At 47.4% G+C, this 26,362-nt stretch overlaps 2 protein-coding genes and 1 long non-coding RNA gene across 8 annotated transcripts in view; 2 read left to right on the forward strand and 1 right to left on the reverse strand.

Annotated features, from left to right (window-relative positions):
• LOC142464727 (uncharacterized) overlaps nucleotides 1–1,069 on the forward strand; it is a 40,404-nt gene extending 39,335 nt beyond the window's left edge. For all 3 annotated transcript variants that reach the window (XR_012787708.1, XR_012787706.1, XR_012787707.1), the window contains one exon: nucleotides 921–1,069. This is a non-coding gene — a long non-coding RNA (uncharacterized LOC142464727). The remainder of the gene's footprint in view (nucleotides 1–920) is intronic.
• On the reverse strand, nucleotides 366–22,530 carry BRAP (BRCA1 associated protein). The gene is made up of 12 exons (XM_075568179.1): nucleotides 21,867–22,530; nucleotides 18,264–18,425; nucleotides 16,417–16,618; nucleotides 14,228–14,417; nucleotides 12,735–12,848; nucleotides 12,182–12,330; nucleotides 11,042–11,117; nucleotides 9,770–9,908; nucleotides 8,849–8,958; nucleotides 5,075–5,164; nucleotides 3,493–3,596; nucleotides 366–2,571 (listed from the first exon to the last, which is right to left on the reverse strand). The coding sequence occupies exons 1-12, from the start codon at nucleotides 21,943–21,945 to the stop codon at nucleotides 2,223–2,225; spliced, it is 1,764 nt and encodes a 587-aa protein (XP_075424294.1). The 5' UTR covers nucleotides 21,946–22,530; the 3' UTR covers nucleotides 366–2,222.
• A 41-nt stretch (nucleotides 22,531–22,571) lies between these two features.
• Nucleotides 22,572–26,362, forward strand: part of ACAD10 (acyl-CoA dehydrogenase family member 10) — a 40,787-nt gene continuing 36,996 nt past the window's right edge. Inside the window, exon 1 of one of the 4 annotated variants that reach the window (XM_075568175.1) lies at nucleotides 22,572–22,901. In XM_075568175.1, coding sequence (XP_075424290.1) covers nucleotides 22,820–22,901 — 82 coding nt within the window. In that variant the 5' untranslated portion in view covers nucleotides 22,572–22,819. The other 3 variants (XM_075568174.1, XM_075568176.1, XM_075568177.1) reach the window with 3 other exon arrangements.

A 26,362-nucleotide genomic window follows, 5' to 3' on the forward strand; every position in this document is an offset into this window, starting at 1 on the left:
TTATTACACCGCACCATTCCACCGCTAACCATTATTACACCGCCCCATTCCACCGCTAATCATTATTACACCGCACCATTCCACCGCTAACCATTATTACACCGCCCCATTCCACCGCTAACCATTATTACACCGCCCCATTCCACCGCTAATCATTATTACACCGTCCCATTCCACCGCTAATAATTATTACACCGCCCCGTTCCACCGCTATTACACTGCCCCAATATACCGCTAATAATTATTACACATCCCAATGTCTTATCTTTGTTGGCATTGGGGACCTAAAGTGCACTGCAAGTTTAAACAATAGAATTCGGGGAACAAAAGCCTATACTTGCATAATTATTCCTTTCCAATCAAACTGGAATCTGTATGTATATGTTTATTTGTACAGCGCCACCTATACACACACAGCGCCACCTATATACACACAGCGCTTCACAGCAGTCAGACAACAAAATAATATGAGACATAATGGGAATAAACGCATCAAAACATAAAAGTAACATTAGGAAAAGGAGTCCCTGTCCCAAAGAGCTTACAATCTAAGTGGTAAGTGGGGATAACTTAGAGACGACAGTAGGACGGTGTTCTGGTAAGTGCGTACGCAAGGGGCGAGTACCTTGGAGCTACTGCAATTTAAAGGAAGTGCTGAGAAGGTGAGAGATGAGGGATGAGGGGCCGGTGGGGTGTGGGGAGAAAGGACAATCCAGAGGTGTGGGGCAAAGTCACAAAATAATATACTTTCCTTTGCACCAATATAATCTCAGCCAAATACAGGATCTGTTCTATGCACCGCCTACAACCGGATGCAAGAAAGCAGGTAATGAAAATTTGGAACAAGTACTAAAATGGGCAAAAAAACAAAAAGTTGTTTTGTTAATTTAATCTGGACTTTTTTTTTCTCCACGTTTCAGACAGCGAGGAGAAAACTACACAAGAAATAATATAATGAAGACGAACCTTAGCTGTATGTATCCATGCAAGGGTCCTGAACACACAATACACAATATATCCTCGTTGTAGAGGTAAAAGTAATTAACTACATTCTTTGAGTACTGAGGAAAAGGCGATAACATGTTCTTTTTGACATTATTTCAAAATCCTACTTAAAGATTTTTATGTTTTGGTAACTCTGACTAAATAGGCACTTCATGGGTTTTTTCCCAGTAGGAATATCAGGAAATGCATTCAGTGAGTTTTTACCAAAAATGCACTTAATACGTTTTACTTCTACAACCACGATATGTTCAATGGCAACTGGAAACGCTACCTCAAGATTGCAAATAATTCTACATTTCTACATTATAGCATGTGTCACCTAGGGTGTAATATACTTTCATATCTACTCTTATTACAAAGCAGTCATTGGAGATCGTAATACGGGAGACTGAAAACTCAGTAGGTTATACTTGGAACACCCAAAGGAAACGACAATATAAATTACTATGATATCCCTGGCGGTGACAAAATTGGTTCAATAAATAGAACCAAATGTATTTATTGCCCCATGTTTCTGAAACGGGGCAATCGTTTTGGGAGGGTATTTCTACACACAGAAATACGAGTGGCGGCTTTTTCCCTAGAAAACCATGTCAACACAAGTATGCAAGTGCAGTGTATATAATATAATTAGATGAGGTGGTGGTGTTTGGTTATTAGAGAGTGGACAGGGCCGCCTCCTATTAATAACCAGGATACCCATGGCATACGTGCTCTGTGTGATCCTCAGATTCTGGGAGCATTAACCTGTAAATCCCCAGTAAGTGTCAGGCATGCTGGGGATATCACTCTCTGTGCTACAAGTGGAACTTCTGCTTTAGGCTCTCCCACACCAGTACAACATGTGGCTATTTCCAGCAAACTTTGCATACTACAACTAACTGTAATAATCATTTCTAACTAATGTCAGTTTGCGCCTGGACAAGCTTTTGACTTGCACCCCTGAATAGTCTGGACTACAATTCCCAGAATGCTTATGGGCAGGACTTAAAAATCCCAACTGAACCCGACGGTGCTGAAAATCTGAGAGTCATTTGACAGATACAAATAATATAATTGGCATTGCCTACATCTCCGCCACGGAAACAGGCCACGCTCATTCTAGCCAAGTTCAATTTGCCCCATTCAAAAGGTTTTATTTGTTGTTCTCTCCAGGCCGCGTTCCGACGCTCATCTCAGCGTCTGGAGGCTCCCGGGTGAAGACCTTTCCCGAATTCTTATTTGCCTCGTTTCCCGCGCCCCTTCCTGGCTGGCAGCCTCCCGGACGCGGAAGGAGAACTGGAAGATGCCACGTTGATCTGCCCGTCCTGGATCTCCTGGCGCGCCTCTGCTGGCAGCTGGTTGATTTTCTGCTGCGCCTCCAGGTAGAACATGACGTCGCGGAGCTGCTCGCGCATCTCCGCGAGCTGCGTGTCTTTCTGCTGGCTGGAATCCTTCCGCGTGTTCTCCTCCTCGCGCAGCTTGGCTTGAAGCTGCGCCTGATTGTCTCGCAGGCATTTGTTCATTTCTTGCTCTTCTTTCAGCTCGACAGAGAGCTTCGATACTTTGGCATTTAGTTGGGTGCACCTTCCAATTGGAGACACAAACCGGGCTGTTTAGGTCATTTTATAACACATACCAAACAAGTGATCAAGTTGTGGGTGAGGGTGTGTGCGCGCGCATGTGTGTGGGTGAGGGTGTGTGCGCGCGCATGTGTGTGGGTGAGGGTGTGTGCACGCGCATGTGTGTGGGTGAGGGTGTGTGCGCGCGCATGTGTGTGGGTGAGGGTGTGTGCGCGCGCATGTGTGTGGGTGTGCTTGTCAAGGGGGGGGGGGGGAGTTTGCGCACGTGCGATGTTAACGGAAATAGTAAAGTTTAAAATTCACCCTTTGAAGAAATTCTAATGCCCTTATGTCTTTAAGGCATTTTTTTTAATGTTTTTAAACAATATGAACTTAAAAAAACAAACAAACAATACTTAAAAGCAGCAATACTACATTCCCCACTTTTTATATGTAAAGCGTGTGACAATGTATAATTCTACATTCGCACCCAAGCTGGCAATGGTGTGGTGCTTCTGTTCTAAAATCTGTCAAAATCCTGATTGTGTGGCTAACATAATGGCCGCCCTTCTAACTGTGTGCTGCAGTTTGTGAAATGCTACATTATATTACTCACTGCAACACATTATCTATTACTCAGAAAGCTGTAAAAAAAAAAAAAGTCTGCTGTTTAGCAACAAAGTATCACACACAGATCTGTTGCCATGTTCCAAAGTGCACAACTCAAAAAGGTGTGTGAGCCAGTTGTTTCAACAGAGGAAGTGGATCTGACTTTCTGAATGGTTGCGGTAGCAACATACAATACATTCCTAATGTCATTGTTTTTATTATTTGTGTTAGTTTAAAAAACAAATGCAGACAGCATTAATTCTACAGAACGGATTCATTAAAAATAATAATGTAACAAGCCCGATAGGATTTGTAATGTTTTGCCTCTTTAACATACCTCCTTTCGCCGGCCTGCTTCTCCTTCAGCAGGTCATTCAGCCGGTGCTCCAGGCTGTCACACTTATCTATCGTCTCCTTAAATTTAGCCTTCATGTTCGTAATCTGGGAACACAGGGGAATATTGGATGCATCAACATCATCTGCTCAGCCCCCGAACCATATCGCTGCCACAGACCGACAGGTCACCGCCAAGAATCGCACCACAGATCCCTCTGCCGCCAGAAGGGTAATGAGACCAACGGCCACATACACGTGTGCCACGGATACCACTGTCAGGTCACCATGGTGACAGCTTTTACAGCAAGTGTTTCATGGGTTACAAACATGTATATATGTACACACACACACACACACACACACACACACACACACACACACACACACACACACACACACTATAAAATGGAACGTTTGGAGGTATACAATGACAGAATACTTACTATACCGCTCTACACAAGCCAACGGAACCAGTTTGCAGCAATATATTGTTAGTTATTGGGCAGGAAGGGGTTAATTGGACAAAGCACTTATATTAAAGTAAATTAACAATGTCCACACACCATTTTTTTTTATAATACTGGAAAAAAAAAACCCGGTATGTGATTTTTAAGCACCAATATATAGGACGGGATTCATCAAGTCGCGATGCAGAGTATCGTTTAACGGTAACCGACATTCAAGCCAATGGAATTTACCGCGGGATCGGTGGTCGATAAATAGCATCCAGCATCGCGACTTTACCAATCCCGGGCAGGGTCAGAAATGGGGAGCAAGAGCCACGGAGTTTAGCCGGCTTTATTATGTTAGAAAGTGACCTTTCCGTGGAAACATTAGTGCACGGGCGCATTAAACTGTGAATATATCTGAATAGGGCTTTCTGGGATCAGGCTCATCGTGGAAATCACCCCAAAAATAGGCGAATGCCTCACAAATGTCAAACTATTAAAGACAAACTGTGGATGGGCAGTTACAATGTGGAATTCATTACCCATGGAGACTGTGATGGCAGATACAATAGATTTGTTTAAAGAAAAATTAAGGTTGGACATATTTTTAGAAAGGAAAGGTATACAGGGATATACCAAATAAGTATACATGGGAAGGATGCTGATCCAGGGAGTAATCCGATTGCCAATTCTTGGAGTCAGGAAGGAATTTATTTTTCCCCTTACGAGATATTATTGGATAATGTGTCACTGGGGTTTTTTTGTTTGCTTCCTCTGGATCAATATACTGTAAATACGGATATAGGAAAAAGTATCTGTCGTCTAAATTTAGCATAGGATGAACTTGATGGATGTGTGTTTTTTCAACCTCATCTACTATGTAACTATCAATGTGGGTCAAAGAACTACTCAAAATTAAGTCTGTGTACCACTCATTTAAAAAAAAAAAAATTACTTTATATCAATTTATAATATCAAAATATCAAATAATTCACATTTTCTAAATGCCCAAATAAAACAAACAAAATATGTCAAGAGGGCCGACGCGTGTGAAAGTGCTTCTACAAATAAAAGGCTGAATAACCCAGGGGTCCCCCGTGTCACAGGCCCCGCAGATTCCTCGGCGTGACGTACCTCATCGGCCGTGTCCTTCTCCAGGCGCACGATCTTGTTCTCCCAGTATATGCGCTGCGATTCCAGCTGACTCGTTAGTAGGTAGGAGTACTGCAGCCAAAGCACACGGGAAAACCACGTCAGACCTACTCAAGCAGAACTGTGCTCTTAATGATCTGTGCTCACGTAGCACACGGGCGGCCAGCTCTGGTCCTCCAGGGCCAGCAACAGGTCAGGTTTTCAGCATGTCCCTGCTTCAGCACAGGTGGCTCAATCATTGACTGCGCCACCTGTGCAGAAGCAGGGACATCCTCAAAACCGGACCTGTTGCTGGCCCTTGAGGACCGGAGCTGGCCTCCCCTGAGCACAATGGCATCTATCAAGTTTATTTGAATGGCACCAACATATTCCACGGCGCAGCACAAAGGTGGGAGGGTGGAATAAACATTGCATGACAAAGAGTACACGTGTTCAGACAAAAACACACAAGAGGAAGGAGACCCCTGACCCAAGGAGCTTACAATCTAGGAGATGAGACGTGCAACGGGTGAGGGAGTATTTAACATGACATATGTTGCGCGTCACGTTTGCAGGGCGATGGGAACCCACACATGTTGCCACCGCCTTCAGCGCCCTCGCTGTGCAGAGTAAGACATTGTTAAAGCTGTTGCACATTTGAGGCATTTTAACCCCGTTGGTGCAGGGTGGGATTGCGCGCCCTTTAATTACATGGAAAGCGGAGTATTCGATGCCCGCCGGGGTTTTCCCTTATTTACGTGACATTTTGGTTTTAGCAAATAAAGGCGTTGGATAGGCCAGCGGTGCGCAAAGTGGGGGGCGCGACACAGGGGGAGAGCAGGAAGGGGGACGCAGCGCAGGACATCTGTGCACCCCTGGGATAGATCTTCCACAGATCTGCGGACATAGAAATTCCCTACAGCAGGGGTTCGACGCCCGTCCTCAAGAGCCCCCCCCAACCGGTCAGGTTTTAAGGATACCCTTGCTTCAGCACAGGTGGTGTAGTCAAAGACTGCACCACCTGTGCTGAAGCAGGGATATCCTTAAAACCTGACCGGTTGGGGGTTAGGAGGGGGGGGGGGGGGGTGTCTTGAAGTCTGGAGTTGAGAAACCCTACAGTTACATTGTGAGGTCACGCCGGGTCCATAAATCCAGAAGATACTGGCTTAGCTCATTCATTGGCCGGGGGGTCATCAAAGTGCCACACGTGTCATCGCGTACGAATCAGCGGATGTAGGGAAATGTTAATGCAAAGACTGCAGTGCACCGAGCGGTCCTATTAAATGATGTCCCAATATGGTGTACAATACGGAATTGCTTACCAAGGACAGTCCAGTAATGGTGAGAAATTGCGAAAGGTTTAGTCATTTGGCAACGGTTACCTGCTTAGCACCTCCCATAGAAATGTTAGCACATAGAAAGTCACAGGAATCAGCTGGATAGCTCCGTGTATTAACCCCCATTACATGTAGTTTCACCCAGAACAGAATGGCGTAAAAACAGCATGAGCATTATAATGTTGGAATAAAGCAATGCGTCATTTTGCAATCAAAGATAGATATATATATAATGGACGCCCAAAACAGGACAGTATATCCAGGACAGAGAAACACTGGGATAAAACACGTTTATTGGACAAAATGATAAAACCCAATATACAGCAAAAAAATTGAATATTTTACTTGTGTAATTCTTTATCTTTTTGTCCAACAAACGTGCGTTTTAAACAAGTACGAGTCTCTCAGAGATTCTCTCGTTACTGGGTACACTCTGCTTCCGACTGGGTGTATGGGACCCGTTATATACAGGAGGAGTAACCGGAATATACACCGCTTCCGACTGGGTGAATGGGACCCGTTATATACAGGAGGAGTAACCGGAATATACACCGCTTCCGACTGGGTGAATGGGACCCGTTATATACAGGAGGAGTAACCGGAATATACACCGCTTCCGACTGGGTGAATGGGACCCGTTATATACAGGAGGAGTAACCGGAATATACACCGCTTCCGACTGGGTGAATGGGACCCGTTATATACAGGAGGAGTAACCGGAATATACACCGCTTCCGACTGGGTGAATGGGACCCGTTATATACAGGAGGAGTAACCGGAATATACACCGCTTCCGACTGGGTGAATGGGACCCGTTATATACAGGAGGAGTAACCGGAATATACACCGCTTCCGACTGGGTGTATCGGACCCGTTATATACAGGAGGAGTAACCGGAATATACACCGCTTCCGACTGAGTGTATGGGACCCGTTATATACAGGAGGAGTAACCGGAATATACACCGCTTCCGACTGAGTGTATGGGACCCGTTATATACAGGAGGAGTAACCGGAATATACTCTGGATTTTATTCACCGCCACGGATATATTACCGGTGTCCTGTTACTTATCATTCGTTTGAATAATGAGAAGAAACTGATGCACGAGGGTGTGCAGTGTGCTATGTTCTTCTATCGGATCTCCGAGGCAGTACTGGACAGGGGTCCAAGTGGCTTGGAAACAGTAGTACATGAAAAACATGGTGTATGAAACACGGGTGCGTGGCACACGGAGTGTATGAAACACGGGTGTGTGGCACACGGAGTGTATGAAACACGGGTGTGTGGCACACTGAGTGTATGAAACACGGGTGTGTGGCACACAGAGTGTATGAAACACGGGTGTGTAGCACACGGAGTGTATGAAACGTGGGTGTGTGGCACACGGAGTGTATGAAACACGGGTGTGTGGCACACGGAGTGTATGAAACGTGGGTGTGTGGCACACGGAGTGTATGAAACACGGGTGTGTGGCACACGGAGTGTATGAAACACGGGTGTGTGGCACACAGAGTGTATGAAACACGGGTGTGTGGCACACGGAGTGTATGAAACACGGGTGTGTGGCACACAGAGTGTATGAAACGTGGGTGTGTAGCACACGGAGTGTATGAAACGTGGGTGTGTGGCACACGGAGTGTATGAAACACGGGTGTGTGGCACACGGAGTGTATGAAACACGGGTGCGTGGCACACAGAGTGTATGAAACACGGGTGCGTGGCACACGGAGTGTATGAAACACGGGTGCGTGGCACACGGAGTGTATGAAACACGGGTGTGTGGCACACGGAGTGTATGAAACACGGGTGTGTGGCACACGGAGTGTATGAAACACGGGTGTGTGGCACACTGAGTGTATGAAACACGGGTGTGTGGCACACTGAGTGTATGAAACACGGGTGTGTGGCACACGGAGTGTATGAAACACGGGTGTGTGGCACACGGAGTGTATGAAACACGGGTGTGTGGCACACTGAGTGTATGAAACACGGGTGTGTGGCACACTGAGTGTATGAAACACGGGTGTGTGGCACACTGAGTGTATGAAACACGGGTGTGTGGCACACTGAGTGTATGAAACACGGGTGTGTGGCACACGGAGTGTATGAAACACGGGTGTGTGGCACACGGAGTGTATGAAACACGGGTGTGTGGCACACTGAGTGTATGAAACACGGGTGTGTGGCACACTGAGTGTATGAAACACGGGTGTGTGGCACACGGAGTGTATGAAACACGGGTGTGTGGCACACAGAGTGTATGAAACACGGGTGTGTGGCACACTGAGTGTATGAAACACGGGTGTGTGGCACACTGAGTGTATGAAACACGGGTGTGTGGCACACGGAGTGTATGAAACACGGGTGCGTGGCACACGGAGTGTATGAAACACGGGTGCGTGGCACACGGAGTGTATGAAACACAGAATCGGTCTTACCTCCAGCTGCAGAGAATCGATCTTCTCTTCCTGACAGGTCTCCCCCTCGCATTCATATTGAACTATTTTTCCATCTGTTTTACTTGCAACCAATCGATGGACATAATTATCTGTAGTTGGAAACACACAGGGGGGTCACTTACTGGCGTCTCCCGGCTGTGAAACTCCAGCAAAGAATGGCACCAGACTTAGTAAAATGGAGGAGGGGGTGGGGGGAGGGAGGAGATGGGGAAGGGGGGGGGGGGGAGGGAGAAAACGGGAAAGTGGGGGGGGGGGGGCTCATTAAGCCAATAACAGACCTCTGTGGATCTGGGCCTAATTGTTTGCAGCAGTTCTTCCCTTGATAGATCACAATGATGTTGCATAAGATTCACCAGCATGGTTACACACTGCACAACGCACTGCACAACGCACAACGCACTGCACAACGCACAACGCACTGCACAACGCACTGCACAACGCACTGCACAACGCACTGCACAACGCACTGCACAACGCACTGCACAACGCACTGCACAACGCACTGCACAACGCACTGCACAACGCACTGCACAACGCACTGCACAACGCACTGCACAACGCACTGCCCGCTGACATTATACATTTAGGACATGCATAAAGATAAATACTTATATGTGGGCATTAACATCCCGGGGAAAGAACCAGTCGCAGAGATTTAAACAATTCTTTATGCAAAATCTGGAGCGGAAAATTCCAGCAGCTGGAGAAGTGGAGACCGTTTGCAGGATCTGGGAACCATCATGGAGACTTGAACAAGAGACCACTGAGGTCTACAAACTATCATTTAATCCACAAAGAACTCCTGGGTTTGTCCCGTAGACGACATCACAACCTGCCAAGAATCTCATGCAAAACATGAAATGCGCCAGCTCCTGGTATGGGTTAAATGTCCCGGCTTACCTCCCGCGTAGTCCCAGACCCGGTGATTGGTTAGCTGCATGGCGTAGGTATGCTGCGTCTCCTCAAAGTGTTTATATGCGTGTCTGCTAATGTATCGTCCGCAACCGATGTGCCCACAGATTAAACAGATCCACAGGTTCTACCGGAGCAAAGAAACAGTGCAATAGGATACAATGTTACAGGACTGGCTTTATTTCATGCCCTAGGGATGAAATAATGCAGTATTTCTCAGCGAGTAAGCAGCACGGGTCCCTCAGAGCCCAGGCCTCCTGCCATTGCAATACAACGTTTCTTTACCGTTGCTCTGAACTCTGACAAAGCGCGACTGTGCGAAACGCGTTGGATTTATTTTGCCTCCTTGTGTGAGATGTGGCTCGATTTAAACTGAATGTGTTATTGCGTCTCGCACTGGCCCTCAAGTCTTTTCGCTGTGCACCGCTATTTGTTCTTTATCATCAATATGTTACACGCGCGGAATGCCAACGGCACTTAAAACGACCTGGATTGTGACGGTTATACAATATGCGACTACTGTGCTCCCTTTAGTTGATGCATTCGAGCAGATACAAACATGATGTATGTATGACTGTATGTATGCATGTATGTATGCATGCATGTATGACTGTATGTATGCATGTATTGTATGCATGTATTGTATGCATGTATGTATTGTATGCATGTATGTATGTATGCATGACTGTATGTATGCATGTATGTATGACTGTATGTATGACTGTATGTATGCATGTATGCAAGTTGTAAGGCACACCAAATCTGAGGGATGTGGGTCTCGTGACCCTCGCGGGCGACGAGCGATCGGCTTCAGCTTGTGCCGAGTCTCCTCTTACTCCGGCGTTTGATCTTTGAAGACATACTCCAAGAACAACCATATTATGCTTATGGATAAAGCTCATGTGTACTCTCAGTCACAGAAACAGTAACTGTGTATAAACAGTAACGTGTGCTATGCAACAGGGGCGCAACTCCCGTCCTGAAGCCTCCCCAACAGGTCCGGTTCTCAGGATATCCCAGCGTCGGCACCGGCGGCTCAGTCAAAGACTGAGGGACTGATTGAGCCACCTGTGCTGAAGCAGGGACATCCTGAGAACCTGACCTGTTGGGGGGTGCCTGAGGACTGGCGTTGAGCGCCCTGCTCTACAACATGTATGCATTGGATCGTACACGCGACCACACGCCGTCTCCGTCACGCGCTCTGAACACACGTACATTACGGGGAGGGGGGGAGAATGTGCTTTCCGAATTTCAACTTACTTCCTGAACGCCACATTCAAAACACTTGTTTTCTTCCACTGGCTCCGGGGTTTGGCAGTACCGGCACACCGGGCACCTGTAACACGGGAGAGAGACCACCTTATGCCCCGCTAGATTTCACACATTGAATTCACAGGACCAGGGAAATGATGGTCATTATGAAGGCTGGCGTAAATAAGGGGGTACTTGCATGAGAGCGGCGGTCTGCAGCGATCGCCATTGTTGGCGATCTCCTCTTGCCCTTTCAAACGCCATTTTTATTTTCCAGGAGATAGAAGCGGTTGAGATATTAAGCGTCCGGGAGGTTAAAATGGAGCTCACCCCAGAGCCTGGTGCAGGCTAAAGGTTACCATGGTAACCTCAGAAGGCTATAGATTAATAAAACCCTGCGCGGGGCGGGGGGGCCAGTTACTAACATTACACAAGCTAAAGTCATATAGGCTCCTGGGGAGGGAGGGGGAGAATCGCTGCTTTAACCGTTTGAGGACCAGAGGGAGTCACAGGCCTACGGGCCCTCCGATTCCGACAGAGGAAGGGAGGGGAGGAGGGGAGGGGGAGGAGGATAAGTGAGGGGGAGAGGGGGAGGAGGCCTCACCCTTCTGTTTAGATCGCGCCCCGAGCTCCCTAGGAGGGGGGGGAGGAGGGAGGAGGGAGAGGGAGGGGAGGAGGGAGAGGGAGGAGGGAGAGGGAGGGGAGGAGGGAGAGGAAGGGAGGGGAGGAGGGAGAGGAAGGGAGGGGAGGAAGGGAGGGGAGGAGAGGGAGGCCTCACCCTTCTGTGTAGATAGCGCCTGAACTCCCTAGAAGGGGGGGAGGGGAGGAGGGGAGGAGGGTAGGAGGAGGAGGGGGGAGGGTAGGAGGAGGAGGGGGAGGGTAGGGGGCCTCAAACTTCCGTTCAGGTCACGCCCGAGCTCCCTTGAAGGGTAGGACGCAATCTGCCCTAGAACGACCCTTTCTTCGGTGTGTATTAGGCCGCCTGACCCCCCCAGCGCTGACTCTGTGCCAAGGAGCGTGGAAGCCGACAGACCAAAAACTTGCACTTACAAATCAGAAATCCAGTGTGTGGTTATGACGCCAGTAAGCAAGGAAAACAGACAGGTGCACGGAGCCAGCGGACAGGGCCTAAATAACCAGGGCACTCACGTGGTGTCCTCCCAGCGCTGCAGGCACTGGCTGTGAAAACTGTGGTTGCAAAGCGTCGTCAGAATCCCATTCACCGACTCGTCCATCCGCTCCAAACACACCGTGCATTTGGGGAGCTCCGTCAGGTCCATCACCGGCAGGCTGGCACCCTAAAGCAGACATCCGGTAAACCAACACTTTCCCCAGAGCCAAAAAAGGGGGGCCAAGCTTTGGCACGCCTTCACTTCCATTCATACGAATCTAGAACAGGGCCGGCCAACTCTAGTCCTCAAGGGCCACCAATAGGTCAGGTTTTAAGGATATCCCCTGCTTCAGCCCAGGTGGCTTAGTCCAAATGACTATGCCACCTGTGCTGAAGCAGGGATATCCCCAATACCTGGCCTGTTGGTGGCCTTTGGGGACTGAAGTTTGCCCCCCCTGTTCTAGACCATTGTGTGCCGCGTTTTACTGTAACCCCCGTCAGTGATGGATAAGAAGAAGAATGTTCTAGATCATTGTACAGAATGACTAAAATGATGCCAGGCAGACAACCTAGAACAAACAGTGTACTTACATCTTCAGACTTGAATACCTCAGCCCTCTCTACGTAGGCCAACTGGCAAACGTCCTCCTCGATGGAGTTAAACTGACGACCATTGCTGGACATGTAAAAGCTATCTGCGTCAGCCTGGGAACAAAAATCAGAAAATAGTTACCCAAGTCGTTCCAACCGAGGTATGAAGAGGATCTCCACGTTTTGCAATGTTTAGTATGTGCTCCTGCTGAACGGTCAGCTGCGCTGAAGCAGAGCTCGGCCCTCGAGCTACTGTATGTGGAGAGGAAGCGACAGCAGTTTGGGCTCGGCCACGGGTCACTGGACATGTCCAGCACGGGTCAGCCCTCCCCTCCAGAACGTTACACTACACAAAGTCTTTGTGATGGGGTTTTTCTTCCATGGTTGCTACAGTCACATGGAAAGAATACCCTGCCAGTCACTGGGAACGGATCAGTCCCCGTGTAACATGATATTGAGGCTGAATGGGGGGGGGGGGGGGGGGCTTCATTCACAAAATTGGAGCAGTGTTCCCTGGAATATACTGGTTTTGTACCAATGCTCAATCACTTTGCCTGCAATGCACAGGACTAGAAATAGGCTTTGCCTAGTGCAAACATCGCCTGCATGGAGTATATGGGCCCTATAGCCTAATTAAAATACAGCTTTACCAACAACGTGGCTCCTTGGGGGGGGGGGGGGGGGGGGGAACACTACTGAATTTGCAAAGATGAATGTTTTATAGTTAAAAATCTCATTAAAAAGTCAAAATGGTTACTGCTAGAAATATAACCGTCAGAAAAGATATTGCTCAATCTTATAATAGTCATGAATAGCAGCTCAGATTATACTTCCTCCACAGGCAGGAGCAAAAACACCAAATGTATAGGTTTCATCTTTAAAAACAGTTAATTATTTACCCCCCCCCACCACCCCAAAAAAACCCCCAATACATTGGCATTAAGCTAGCACTGAAACGCTCACGTTTCAGTCCGATTATCGAGTGACCATGCTCTACAGTGCAGCATTAATAATGAACGTGCTTATTGGCCTTATAAGTGCCAACTAGGAAATGGCAGAGGGGACAATTCCAGTGGAGAAAGGGTTTAGCAGACCCCCACCCTGCAGCGCGGGTGGCATTCTGACCCAGCTGGAATTACTTACAAACCCCATGGCTGCCACAACACAATGAATGGGTTAACACGTCTCCAGATTCACATATACATTTGCAACACCACCAAAATACCTCGTTACCGACAAAACATCCTTTACAAAAACATTATTATACAGTAGATCAGGTGTGGCCAACTACAGCCCTCCAGGGCCACCACCAGGTCAGGTTTTAAGGATCTCTCTGCTTCAGCATAGGTGGCTCAGTCAATGATGTCACCACCTGTGCTGAAGCAGGGATATCCTGATAACCTGACCTGTTGGTGGCCCTGGAGGACTGAAGTTGGCCGCCCCAGCACTAGAAGCCTCGTGTAGGATGGGCCCAGTATTTTCGGAACGGTTACCTGCGAGCTGAATTTTACCAGCACCATGTACTGGTTCGGCGTGGAGTCCCGGATAATCTTCATATGCTCGATAACTTCATTAAACGGAGCCACGAACTTCATGAGGTCGTGACTGGTCATTGTAGCAGGAACGGTGAGAACGCAGAGCATGGCGCTACGCCTGACGTCTTCTTTTAATGATGTCATCTTACTGAGAAAAACGCAGAGGCGGTGGTCAGGATACATGATGCCAATTTAGATTGCTGGGTTTCTACGCGCGTTTGTCTTTTATTAGCGGTACATCGGAAGTAGCTTCCACCCATCATACTACGAAGCGATAAGGGCTTTATAGAGACCCGTTTCAAAACACCGGCCGGTTACAGGAAGCGTTAAGGCAGAATTTCCACCCCGACAAAGCATATATCTCATTATAAAGCTTTACTCGTACATTAACACTGCTCCCGATCCCATTATCTGCTCCCGATCCCATTATCTGCTCCCGATCCCATTATCTGCTCCCGATCCCATTATCTGCTCCCGATCCCATTATCTGCTCCCGATCCCATTATCTGCTCCCGATCCCATTATCTGCTCCCGATCCCATTATCTGCTCCCGATTCCATTATCTGCTTCCACTGCTCTGTCTTACGGACAGCAAAAAGGAAACCCTACCGTGAACAATTACTTTATAGGTATGTAGGATATACACTCAGACTTAACACACGTGCACGATCAGGTTTGGTCATTTCTCGGGGTTTCCTGATAAATGTATAATTAGAGAAAATGAAAAGGAGAAATCACACACAAGCAGGAGACTGCCACGCGTTCTAGCAAAGACTGAAAGAGTTTCAGCTAACAGGACATAGAAAAACATGGATGCGTGACACAGACGTCACGCCAGGTGTCCAAATTGCATTCTTTGTATACAATAGATAGGTTACCACTTTGATAATAAGCCAGGGATATGAATATCCTGAGACTATGTACTGTACGTAATAGCCGATAATCAAAACCCACTAGAACATTTAAAGCGGTCATACACAAAACAAAATAATAAAGTTTTAATCTTATAATGCAGAACAACGCAGGTGATATTTATATACATTGTGTGAAAATAAAATGTTTAAAATACAGAGCATTCCCCTATGAGACGGCTGCTTGCAGATAATCATCTGCAAAAGGTTAATACCATGAGATATAGGAGGCAGTCTGATATAGATATATAGATATAGACAGTGTTCGACAAACCTATACATTTGCACGCCCCGGGCGAGTGGATTTAACCCCGGGCGAGTAAATATTGGCCCAAGCAGCACACGTTTGGTATTAGGTGGCGAGTAGATTTTTTTGTGTGGCGAGTAGATTTTTTGGTGATTTGTCAACCACTGGATATAGATATAATCAGTGGTCGACAAATCACCAAAATTCTACTCGCCGAACAAAAAAATCTACTCGCCACCTAGTACCACACGTGTGCTGCTTGGGCCAATAGGAGCTCGCCACGATATTAAATCCACTCGCCCGGGGCGTGCAAATGTATAGGTTTGTCGAACACTGGATATAATGTATATCTGCTGTTGTAAAGTCTGCAGAAAAGTCAAGCACTTGGTCAGATGTTATAGTTATACGCCTGTATCATGATGATGTTCAGAAGTTAGCTCAGTTAGATCTGATACTAGGTGTTAACACAGTAGGTCTGGTACTGCAGAGATACAGATCAATGGATGGAGTATAGATAGAATGGCATACATCTCTCTATAAACAGTATAATAGGATGAGAAGAATTGGCAGGTAAGTAGCTAAACCCATGGACATCCCGGTGAAAATATCTTCCAAGAGACAAGATCTAAGTCTTATTAGGGGTGGCAGACTGTAGGTCTGAAAAACCATTTCTCTAAATGTTAGGATTTAGCATATTAGCTGCTCTTATCAAGAACATGAAGAGCGAGAAACCCCCTGGGACATGCAGCCTCAGTGGTATAAGGCTAGTCCCATTCCTCAGATAATGAGGTGTTCGTGTCTTAGGGGATATAATTAAACATATCAAATATCGCCACACAAGAGTTTCAGATAAAACAGGTTCAGGTAAAGCTCAAGCAGAGGAAGGCAGCACTCGTGTGTGTGTGTGTCTGTGTGTGTACACACACACACAGACACACAGACACACACACACAACTGATTCCTGCATGATACAGAGACCGCGCGCTTACTTGGTTTTGTACAAGTGCATGATGCCGTGAACTATTTCTACGGAAGGGTTTCCACTGAAGAACGTGATCTGCTCGGGTAGCTGCTTGGATGGCGAATCTGGGGCAGGCTCTGTGCGGCTACTCTGCTCATCCACGCTGGGTGTGTTAGGAGCCGCGGACGCGTCTGCCGCCTTCTCAGAAGAAGATGCACATAACTGGGGATCTGACAAGGAAATATACAAGGATCCATGCAGTGAACTGAATAGGTTACATTAAGCTTATTAATAAAGACCCAGTTCAAATGATGAGAACCAGTGCTACCAACTAGGCAACGGGTCTTAATGCAACAAAGCGGCCCTTTCAAACAGGTTAACGCTAACTCACTTAATTCTCCATATTTTCTTGCCATCTCTTTTCGACAATGTCTGTGCTTCTGATTGGAAAACCCTTCTTAAATATTGCATATAATTGCTTTTAGAAATGCACGTGCAGGTCAGCGGCGCTATACAAAAGGACACCTATCTTTCATCAGAAATCAAGAGAGGTCTCCTTGTTTCAAGGAAAATAATATTTTTCTCCGGCATGGGGAAGATCTTTTCACAGCCGACTGAACAGATCCCCTAGATCAGGGCTCTTCAACTGGCGGCCAGCAGACCAAATGTGGCCAAGAAGGGCATTGGACTGCCCGCTCTCTGCTAATTGCAGTGCAATTTATCACACCGAACCTCACTTACAATACTTGTGGCCCTTCACTTCCTAATCTTTCTTTTGGGACCGGACCCTTTGGAAAACTAGTTGGAGAGCCCTGCCGGAGACACTGGAGGGGGCAGACACAGCATAGACCCACTGGGAGTGTCGGCCTATATGGGGATGGCTGCCATGGGAGCCAGGAAACTGCCCCATGCAGACCCATATCCCTTCTTTCAATTGGTCATATTCCCCGTGCCGTCAAGTATCAAGAGAGCAGATACCCGCACTTATTAACGACTTAATAAAGAACGTCTTTTTTTTGGAAAAATACAACACACGCCTTCGACACAACACACGCCTTCGACAACACACGCCTTCGACAACACACGCCTTCGACAACACACGCCTTCGACAACACACGCCTTCGACAACACACGCCTTCGACAACACACGCCTTCGACAACACACGCCTTCGACAACACACGCCTTCGACAACACACGCCTTCGACAACACACGCCTTCGACAACACACGCCTTCGACAACACACGCCTTCGACAACACACGCCTTCGACAACACACGCCTTCGACAACACACGCCTTCGACAACACACGCCTTCGACAACACACGCCTTCGACAACACACGCCTTCGACAACACACGCCTTCGACAACACACGCCTTCGACAACACACGCCTTCGACAACACACGCCTTCGACAACACACGCCTTCGACAACACACGCCTTCGACAACACACGCCTTCGACCCAACACGCCTTCGACCCAACACACACGCCTTCGACCCAACACACACGCCTTCGACCCAACACACACGCCTTCGACCCAACACACACGCCTTCGACCCAACACACACGCCTTCGACCCAACACACACGCCTTCGACCCAACACACACGCCTTCGACCCAACACACACGCCTTCGACCCAACACACACGCCTTCGACCCAACACACACGCCTTCGACCCAACACACACGCCTTCGACCCAACACACACGCCTTCGACACAACACACGCCTTCGACACAACACACGCCTTCGACACAACACACGCCTTCGACACAACACACGCCTTCGACACAACACACGCCTTCGACACAACACACGCCTTCGACACAACGTTGAAACAAGGTAAATGTGCAGTAACGTGAGCGATACGAGTACCTGGGTTGGGACCTATGGTCTCAATAATCATGTCCGTCATTTCCCTTCTTCCAATGTGCTGATGCATGAGCGTCGTCTTCTCCACCGGCGCTTTCCCGTCCAAGCACGCCGTGGCGTTACGTAACGTTTTCTCTTTGGTTTCTTCATCGGACATTTCGGTGGCTGGAGGGGGGGGGTGGGGGAGAGACATGAAAATGAAGCTGTTGGCACAGAAAATCATCCTTTGGACTTGCACAGGCGCCAGGCCCCCTGCAGCCTCGGGTAACTGGGTTCTGTAAATGGATACATCATGTGATCATGAATTGCCACCTGCACATTGTATAAAGGTGGGGAACCAGGCGAGCAATACGTCCCCATCATGCCAGAGCGGTCACAGCAGCAGCGCAACCTACGTGGACATTTTCCGGAGGCGCATGGCCATATTTACGAAGCGACGCTAAACGCCTTACACCTTCGCACCCTTACTGCCTCTGGAAGTCTCCCAATATACCACTTACATGGTGTCTTTCTTTATATAGCATCAACATTGGGACATACAAAGATGACCCTGTATCCCATCATTTGCATCCTATGGGGTACGTTATACTCAATACCGCTCCTGTTTGCCATGGCTAGTCCATGGATCCTGGGGGTGGGAGAGGACTGGCCAGCAAGGCACTGAACTCATTCGCAGGGGGAAATGGTCTGCAAGCTCCTAACAACCACTGAAAAACTCATATCCAGGCTAAGGGCAGCCACAGAGGTGGGGAAACAACGTCACCCAGTAACGGGATGGTGAGATAGGGGAGACTGGATGCACGAGAGGGGGGGGGGGGCTCTGGTAGCAGCTGCTGACTCCCTCACTAAGGTGATTGTGTGTGTGCATTTCATTAGTATAGAAAGACACCAGCCAGTCTCATCTCTGGTGAAAGCGGCTATGCAGGCACCCTCTCCTACACCGATACTCACTCTGCATCTTATACAAGTGTCCAAAAAGGTGGGATTATTTGCTGTAAGGGAAAGAGCTAAATTCACTAAAAGCGGCTACTTTGCAAGTAAACCCCAAACCATGCCCTACTTACCCAGACTTTGCCCCATATTTACGACGGTAATTAATGCAGTATTAATACTTCCAAAGACCACTTCAGTAGAATATCCTTATAAAACAATGTATCCTCTTTCGCTCGTGTTAAAAAGGACGCGCTGAAGATGTAGCTCCGTGGTAAAGTCACTGGCTTGGAAGCAGGATTGATACCCAGTGTCAGCTTCCCCGTGACCTTCGGCAAGTCACTTAATTACTACAATTAGATTGTAAGCTCTTCAGGAAAGGGGCTTACTGAGCAAGCATAATTCTATGTGCAGCGCTGTGTACATGGTCAGTGCAATATATAAAATAAAAAAAAGGAATATGATAATACAGTAGCCAAGAAATATTTTCAATGAAAGGGGTCACTGCCATATAGCAAAATATGAAAATGGGCCAGACAGTTACAGCATACAGGTAAATGTACAAATTATTGCCAAAATCCAGGTAATAGAATTAATACATTTGTCATTTTGTCCATTGGGAATTGGAGAATCAAAAATACCAATCAGCAGTTTGTCAACAGAATGAAAATAACATGGTTGTTGCGTCTCAACTAAAGAAGATGCTTATTTGTAGACTGTGGTACCTTTGAAAAGAATCAACGTGAGCATTATTCACACAACGTAGGAAGATGCTAGGAGTTATACTGTATATCAAATTCTCTTTATTAAAGCTAAAATTCTTTCAATGCAATTTTGACACACAACCTTTTTATCGTCCGACATTGGAATACCAAATTAGTCATAATTTACCCAAGTCTGGTTCCAAAAGGTGTCTTACCACCTATAGTGCATGCAGTTGTCTTTATGAGCAGCACGCAGCTGCTCGAACTCTGCAATGCATCAATAGAAGATCCTGGACACATCTTCACTGCAAATTACTCTGCAAAGCTCCAGTTTTTCACCAAGGGCTGCAATCCTGCTCCATTGAAGAATGAAGTAACTACAGCACACATTACTGCTAACACCTTTCTTTAATGTATTGCTTTATACAAACTATATTATACAGCAGCGCTGACATTGTAAAAAAAATAATATTTTACAAACGTAATATTTGTCTAACACAGAAGCATTTAAACAGTGAAGTATGTGTTTCTAATATGTACCAGATATCTGTGTGTTTGCATCTATATGTGTACACACACAAACAAAGATTTCACATGTATAAAATGTTAGTGTGTTATCATCCGGACTATTTGAGCATAGAAAGGTATAAATAAAAGCATCATCATCATTAATCATTTCTTAAATTTAATGCAGATCTGTTATCCTTAAACTGCTCCAGATAGTAACCAAGCTCCTTAAGTCCTTTAGAGAGTCAAATGTACATCATTGATAACCCTGCAGATCACCAACCCTTCAATAAAAATAAATGCTCTGTCATCCATTACAGGCCCTTGTGATTAAACACTAATTTGGTCAATACAAAAAGACACTGAACAATTCTCCCAACATAACAAAGCATTGTTAACACAATGTATGATGATGTATAACAAAATCCCTCACTCTCCCCCCCCCCCCCCCTCCAATGTAAGCAAGCGGACAATCAGGTAGTCACCCCCCATCCCCCCCAACTTGAACTTGAGTACCCTCAATAGCCCCATTAACTCTCCCACTGCCAGGGGGTCCTCTGACACACCAGCACTCATCTATCAGTTCATGCGTGTACTTTCACCCTATTAAAGAGACCTCTCACCCTAAAGTAAGCAGAAGAGTCTCCACCTTCAGAGTCCCCCTTAAGAGGGGTCATGAGGCCCCATTAACCCTTCCCCTGCCAGAGTGGCCTGTGGCACATCGGTATTCAGGTCTTCTCCCTGATAAACGTTCCTTCAAACCCAATATAAGTGAGTAATAAGGAGTGTTCTCTTTCTACCTACTATCTCAGCGTCTCCCCTGCTGAAATCTCTCTCCTGGCTTCCTATCAAATCCCAGATCAATTACAAAATTCTCCTCCTCACTTTTAAAGCTTTACACTCTTCTGCCCCTCCTTACATCTCAGCCCTAATTTCTCCCTATGCACCATCCCGACTCTTGCGTTCTGCTTAAGGATGTCTTCTCTCCACCCCTTTGTATCTAAAGCCCTCTCCCGCCTTAAACCTTTCTCACTCACTGCCCCGCACCTCTGGAATGCCCTTCCCCTCAATACCCGACTAGCACCCTCTCTATCCACCTTTAAGACCCACCTTAAGACACACCTGCTTTACAAAGCGTACGAGTAGCTCCATGGCCGCTACAATACATCGAACATGACCCCCCTGCAGACGCACTTACCAGAATGCCCTCCTAATGTATATGTATGTACCTATTAGATTGTAAGCTCTTCGGAGCAGGGACTCCTTTTCCTAAATGTTACTTTTACGTCTGAAGCGCTTATTCCCGTTATGTAATTATGTCCCTGAAGCGCCGTGTACATTAATGGCACTATATAAAGATATACTTAATTGGAGAGATTACAGATTAACCCTGTCACGGCCACAGGGGCCTGCAATGACAGTGGGGTTCTAACCCCCACTCACCCTGGTGGGTTTGGGAACTCACCAGCACGGTACTGGAAACCCACTGGGAGGGGGGAGTGGTCCGCAAGCTCCAGCCGGATGACAACCAGTGAAACACTCATATGTTTAGCCAGGGGATGCCAGACCCAGGAGGCGGGGAGGCAGCGTGTGACCCCGGTACCGGGGCAGCGAGGCGGTCACTGGGGAGGTGGGAGACTCTGGTACCGGGACTGGGGGAGGAGGGAGACTCCGGTACCGGGGAGGAGGTCACTGGGAGAGGAGGAAGACTCCGGTACCGGGGGAGGAGGGAGACACCGGTACCGGGGAGGCGGTGACTGGGAGAGGAGGGAGATTCCGGTACGGGGGAGGAGGGAGACTCCGGTACCGGGGAGGCGGTGACAGGGGGAGGAGGGAGACTCCGGTACGGGGGAGGAGGGAGACTCCGGTACGGGGGAGGAGGGAGACTCCGGTACCGGGGAGGAGAGATATTCCGGTGATTGGGGGAGGAGGGAGATTCCGGTGATTGGGGGAGGAGGGAGATTCCGGTGATTGGGGGAGGAGGGAGATTCCGGTGATTGGGGGAGGAGGGAGATTCCGGTGATTGGGGGAGGAGAGAGATTCCGGTGATTGGGGGAGACTCCGGTATCCGTCTGCTGAGTAAAGCTACTTCACTTGTTGTCAACCTATTCCACTTCCGGCGAGCGTGTTCACGTGACTCTGACACCTAGCACTCTGATTGGCCGGTGATCTTATCTCCTTGCCCACATCAATCATGGCTGCCGCGTTGTTCTGGGTGGGAGAGACGCCGCCGCCGTGGCCATGTCTGATTTGGGCACAATAAGGAAACAGGCACCCGTGAAGCTTTTTGTCCCATCAATCAGATCACTGAAATCATTAGCGATTGTTAATATACAGCCTGTGCATCATATATGATATCGCACACCGGCAGGGCAGTAGAGCAAATGTATTTAAAACATAACTTTGCCCTCTTCAAACATGGCCGCAGGTGCCTCGGCCTGCGTGAGCGTCCTACGTCACCGCGCCAGAACGTGCGCGCTCTTGGTGGAGTCTGCTGGTGGTAAGTTGGGAGTTGACACCAGGGAGCATGGGGGGAGGGTTAACACCTTCACTGCCAGATACCCCACGTAGTGGCAGGAAAGCACACCTCAGGGCTCCAGGACAGGCAGCACTGGTGCTGTGCAGGCTGCCATTTTGCTCTAACCCTGTGACACAGGAGGGCAGAGGTGGGCGGTAACAAGGAATGTCTTTACCTTTATAGCGCTGACAGCGTACGCAGCGCTGTACGTAGAATGTTGCAGCGCAATGAGCCCCTGCCCCGCAGAGCTTACAATCTCATTCCGGTAGGACGGGGAGATTGAGGGTCTTGGCCAAGGTCACAATGAGGCACAGGGATTCAAAGCGGGTTTTACCTGCTGCCAAGGCAGGGAGGGTGCCACCGACCTGCTGCTTCAGCCAAATAATAACATTCATCGCTGATTACAGTATTTCTAGGTGTAACACAGGAGGGGAGGCCGCGCTGAGGAATTCAGGGTCATTTCCTTACAAATACATGATAATTGTGTAAATAAATGTAATGTATGTATCTACGTCAGGGGTCTCAAACGCTGTCCTCAAGGGCCACCAACAGGCCAGGTATTAGGGATCTCCCTGCTTCAGCACAGGTAGCTCAATCAGTGTTGCAGTCGTTGACTGAGCCACCTGTGCTGAGGCAGGGAGATCCATAAAACCTGGCCTGTTGGTGGCCCTTGAGGACAGAGTTTGAGACCGCTGATCTACATTTGTATTATTTATGTAATTACACAGTTTTCTTTAAAAATTGTTTTGTACCATTTGAGCCCCGGGGCGGCTGCATCAGCAGGGGGGTGGGGTCTCTCTGCAGCTATTACATCATCGTGATATGTACGCAAGGGGAGTGGCTTCTCCAGCCCCTGTGTAGTGCTCAATGTGATCAGCATCTAACCCAGGGGGCTAAACTGAAGTCCTCAAGCCCCCCCCATCAGGTCAGGCTTTCAGGATATCCCTGCTTCAGCACAGGTGGCTCAATCAGTCCTTGCTTCAGCACAGGTGGCTCAGTCTTCGATTGAGCCTCCTGTGCTGAAGCAGGGATATCCTTAAAACCTGACCTGTTGTAAGGGGGCCTTGAGGATTGGAGTTAAGCCCCCCTGATCTAACCGGTACATACAAGAGTTTAACAACAACATTGAAAGTATCCTAATAATATTCCTACGCTTTTAGTTACTATGAATACTTTGTGTACAAATACTTCTCAGACTTGTTTACAAATGCCCCCCCCCCCCAAAAAAAACCCTCACCCTTTGTAAACAATGTAACAATTTAATTAACTTCCTTAAACTAATTGAACCATGTGAAATGTAAAGATGTCTCTTGTTCTTTGGAAACTAATTACAAGTTGAATTTCTTAGGGGGGGTCTCGGATACCCGATACAGTAAGGGGACAGGAGTGTTACCTGTGCAAACTCTTGTACATCCAGTGACAGACAAAAAGCAGCAGCCAGAGGAAATCAAACCCTCCTCCCCCCCGGCCCCCCAAGTCTCTGCTCACCGTGTTTACATAATAACATTAAAGATTTCAAATATTTATAGGTATCAGATAGAGGTGAAAAGGTATAAATAACCCAGATGTGATCCCTTAGCCCAGCGATGCGCAAACTGGGGGGCGTTAGATTTTATGGGTGGGGCTGCGGCATTTATAGAGGTCCTGCACGCTCCCCCCAAGTGTTTAAATTAAAGGCCGGGGGACTGCGCGAGGCCTCTATAATACACTTACCTTCCCGCGATGCGTCAGCCTGATAACCCGGCGTCAAATGACATCACGTTGCCATGGCGATGTGTCGTCACATTACCCTGTGTGTCATTTGACGCCAGGGTCGAGCAGGGGGGTGGGGTGTGAGGCGCTGAGGAGAGCAGGCAGGGGTGTGCAATGGGAAAAGTTTGCGCACTCCAATCTAGGCAGCGCCCCAGTCCCATTTACTCATATCAGTTTGCACCCCTGCCTTAGCCTGTCACTGCTCCAGTTTTGGTATTGATTTGCAGCGGACAGACTTTGATACATAGGCGCCTACGTGTGAAGGTGACGGAGGCTGCCCTCTACTGAACTCCTCATCTCTGGGGGCCTGGGCCATATTTACTAAGACGTGCTGCTCTAGTCGGCTTTAAAGCTGCAGACCAAGCAATATCCTATAAAACATGTGTGTTTTATAAATCCGTTCTGTACTATTTATTTATAAAATGTGTTACCAGGAAGTAATACATTGAGAGTTACCGCTCGTTTTCACGTCTGTCCTGGGCATAGAGTTAAGACAAATAATACATGGTTACAAAATACAGTTACATAATGAGCAGGGTATACATTATATACAAGACATTTGTGAAAGCGTAAATAAAAAACACAGTCTGAGGTTATTTTGAAACAGAATAACACGTGAATTTATTCAAGTCAAGTGCACAACGGAGACAGCTTCAAAACAAAAGCTCTCTCCACAATAAACATGGTATGCCATATATTTATACCCTAAATCCTAAAGCTCCACTCCTTTATGGGGGGGCTTGCACGTCACTAAACATTACCTCATTTTGTAATACATAACAATACTAAAGCTGATGTCATTTTGTAATACATAATAATATTGTATAACTGCCTGTCAGCTAGAAACCATTCTGGGGTTAAATGGGATGTGCCTATCCTACCACCTGGCATTTGTGTGAGAACTAGTTTCACTGCGAGAATCTAAGTTTATCTCATGGGTTCTCATAACTTTTAGCCTGTTTACTCTTTTAATTTGAAGCTGATTGGATGAGGAAGAGTCAATAAATTTAGCTAGGAGCGAAAAAATTCCATTCTCTGCTTCACACATTTGTTTATACAGAAATGAAACACAGAAATTAGACTCACAAAGACAAGACAAGATGGCGGATTGAAATATTCACAAAAAATGGCTTCATCCTAAATGCTGTTATGTTGTTATGCCAGACCCCCTAATGTCTCAACTTTGTCACATTGCATGCACAGTTAGAGATAATATATATTATGGGCGTATGAAAAAGTTACAGACCAGATTAAAATGTGAGACAGCCTTAGATTTGAAAGAATTTAGACTGGTGGTGGCTGTGAGAGGCTCTGGTAGGTTGTTCCAGTTTTGGGGTGCACGGTAAGAGAAGGAGGAACGTCCGGATACTTTGTTGAGCCTTGGGACCATGAACAGTCTTTTGGAGTCAGATCTCAGGTGATAGGTGCTGCATGTGGTAGGGGTGAGGAGCTTGTTCAGGTAGCTGGGTAGCTTGCCCATAAAGAATTTAAAGGCTAGACAGGAAAGTTGAACTTTGCGCCTAGACTCGAGTGATGACCAATCTAGTACTTTGAGCATTTCGCAGTGATGTGTGTTGTAGTTGCATTGGAGGACAAAACGGCATAGTGAGTAGTGGAGGGTATCAAGTTTGCAAAGGCGTGCTGAAGCAGGGACATTCTTAAAACCTGATCTGTTGGGGGGGGGGGGGTGC

This window comes from Ascaphus truei, chromosome 13 (genome assembly GCF_040206685.1).
Source record: "Ascaphus truei isolate aAscTru1 chromosome 13, aAscTru1.hap1, whole genome shotgun sequence".
In the NCBI taxonomy this organism is placed as follows: domain Eukaryota; kingdom Metazoa; phylum Chordata; class Amphibia; order Anura; family Ascaphidae; genus Ascaphus; species Ascaphus truei.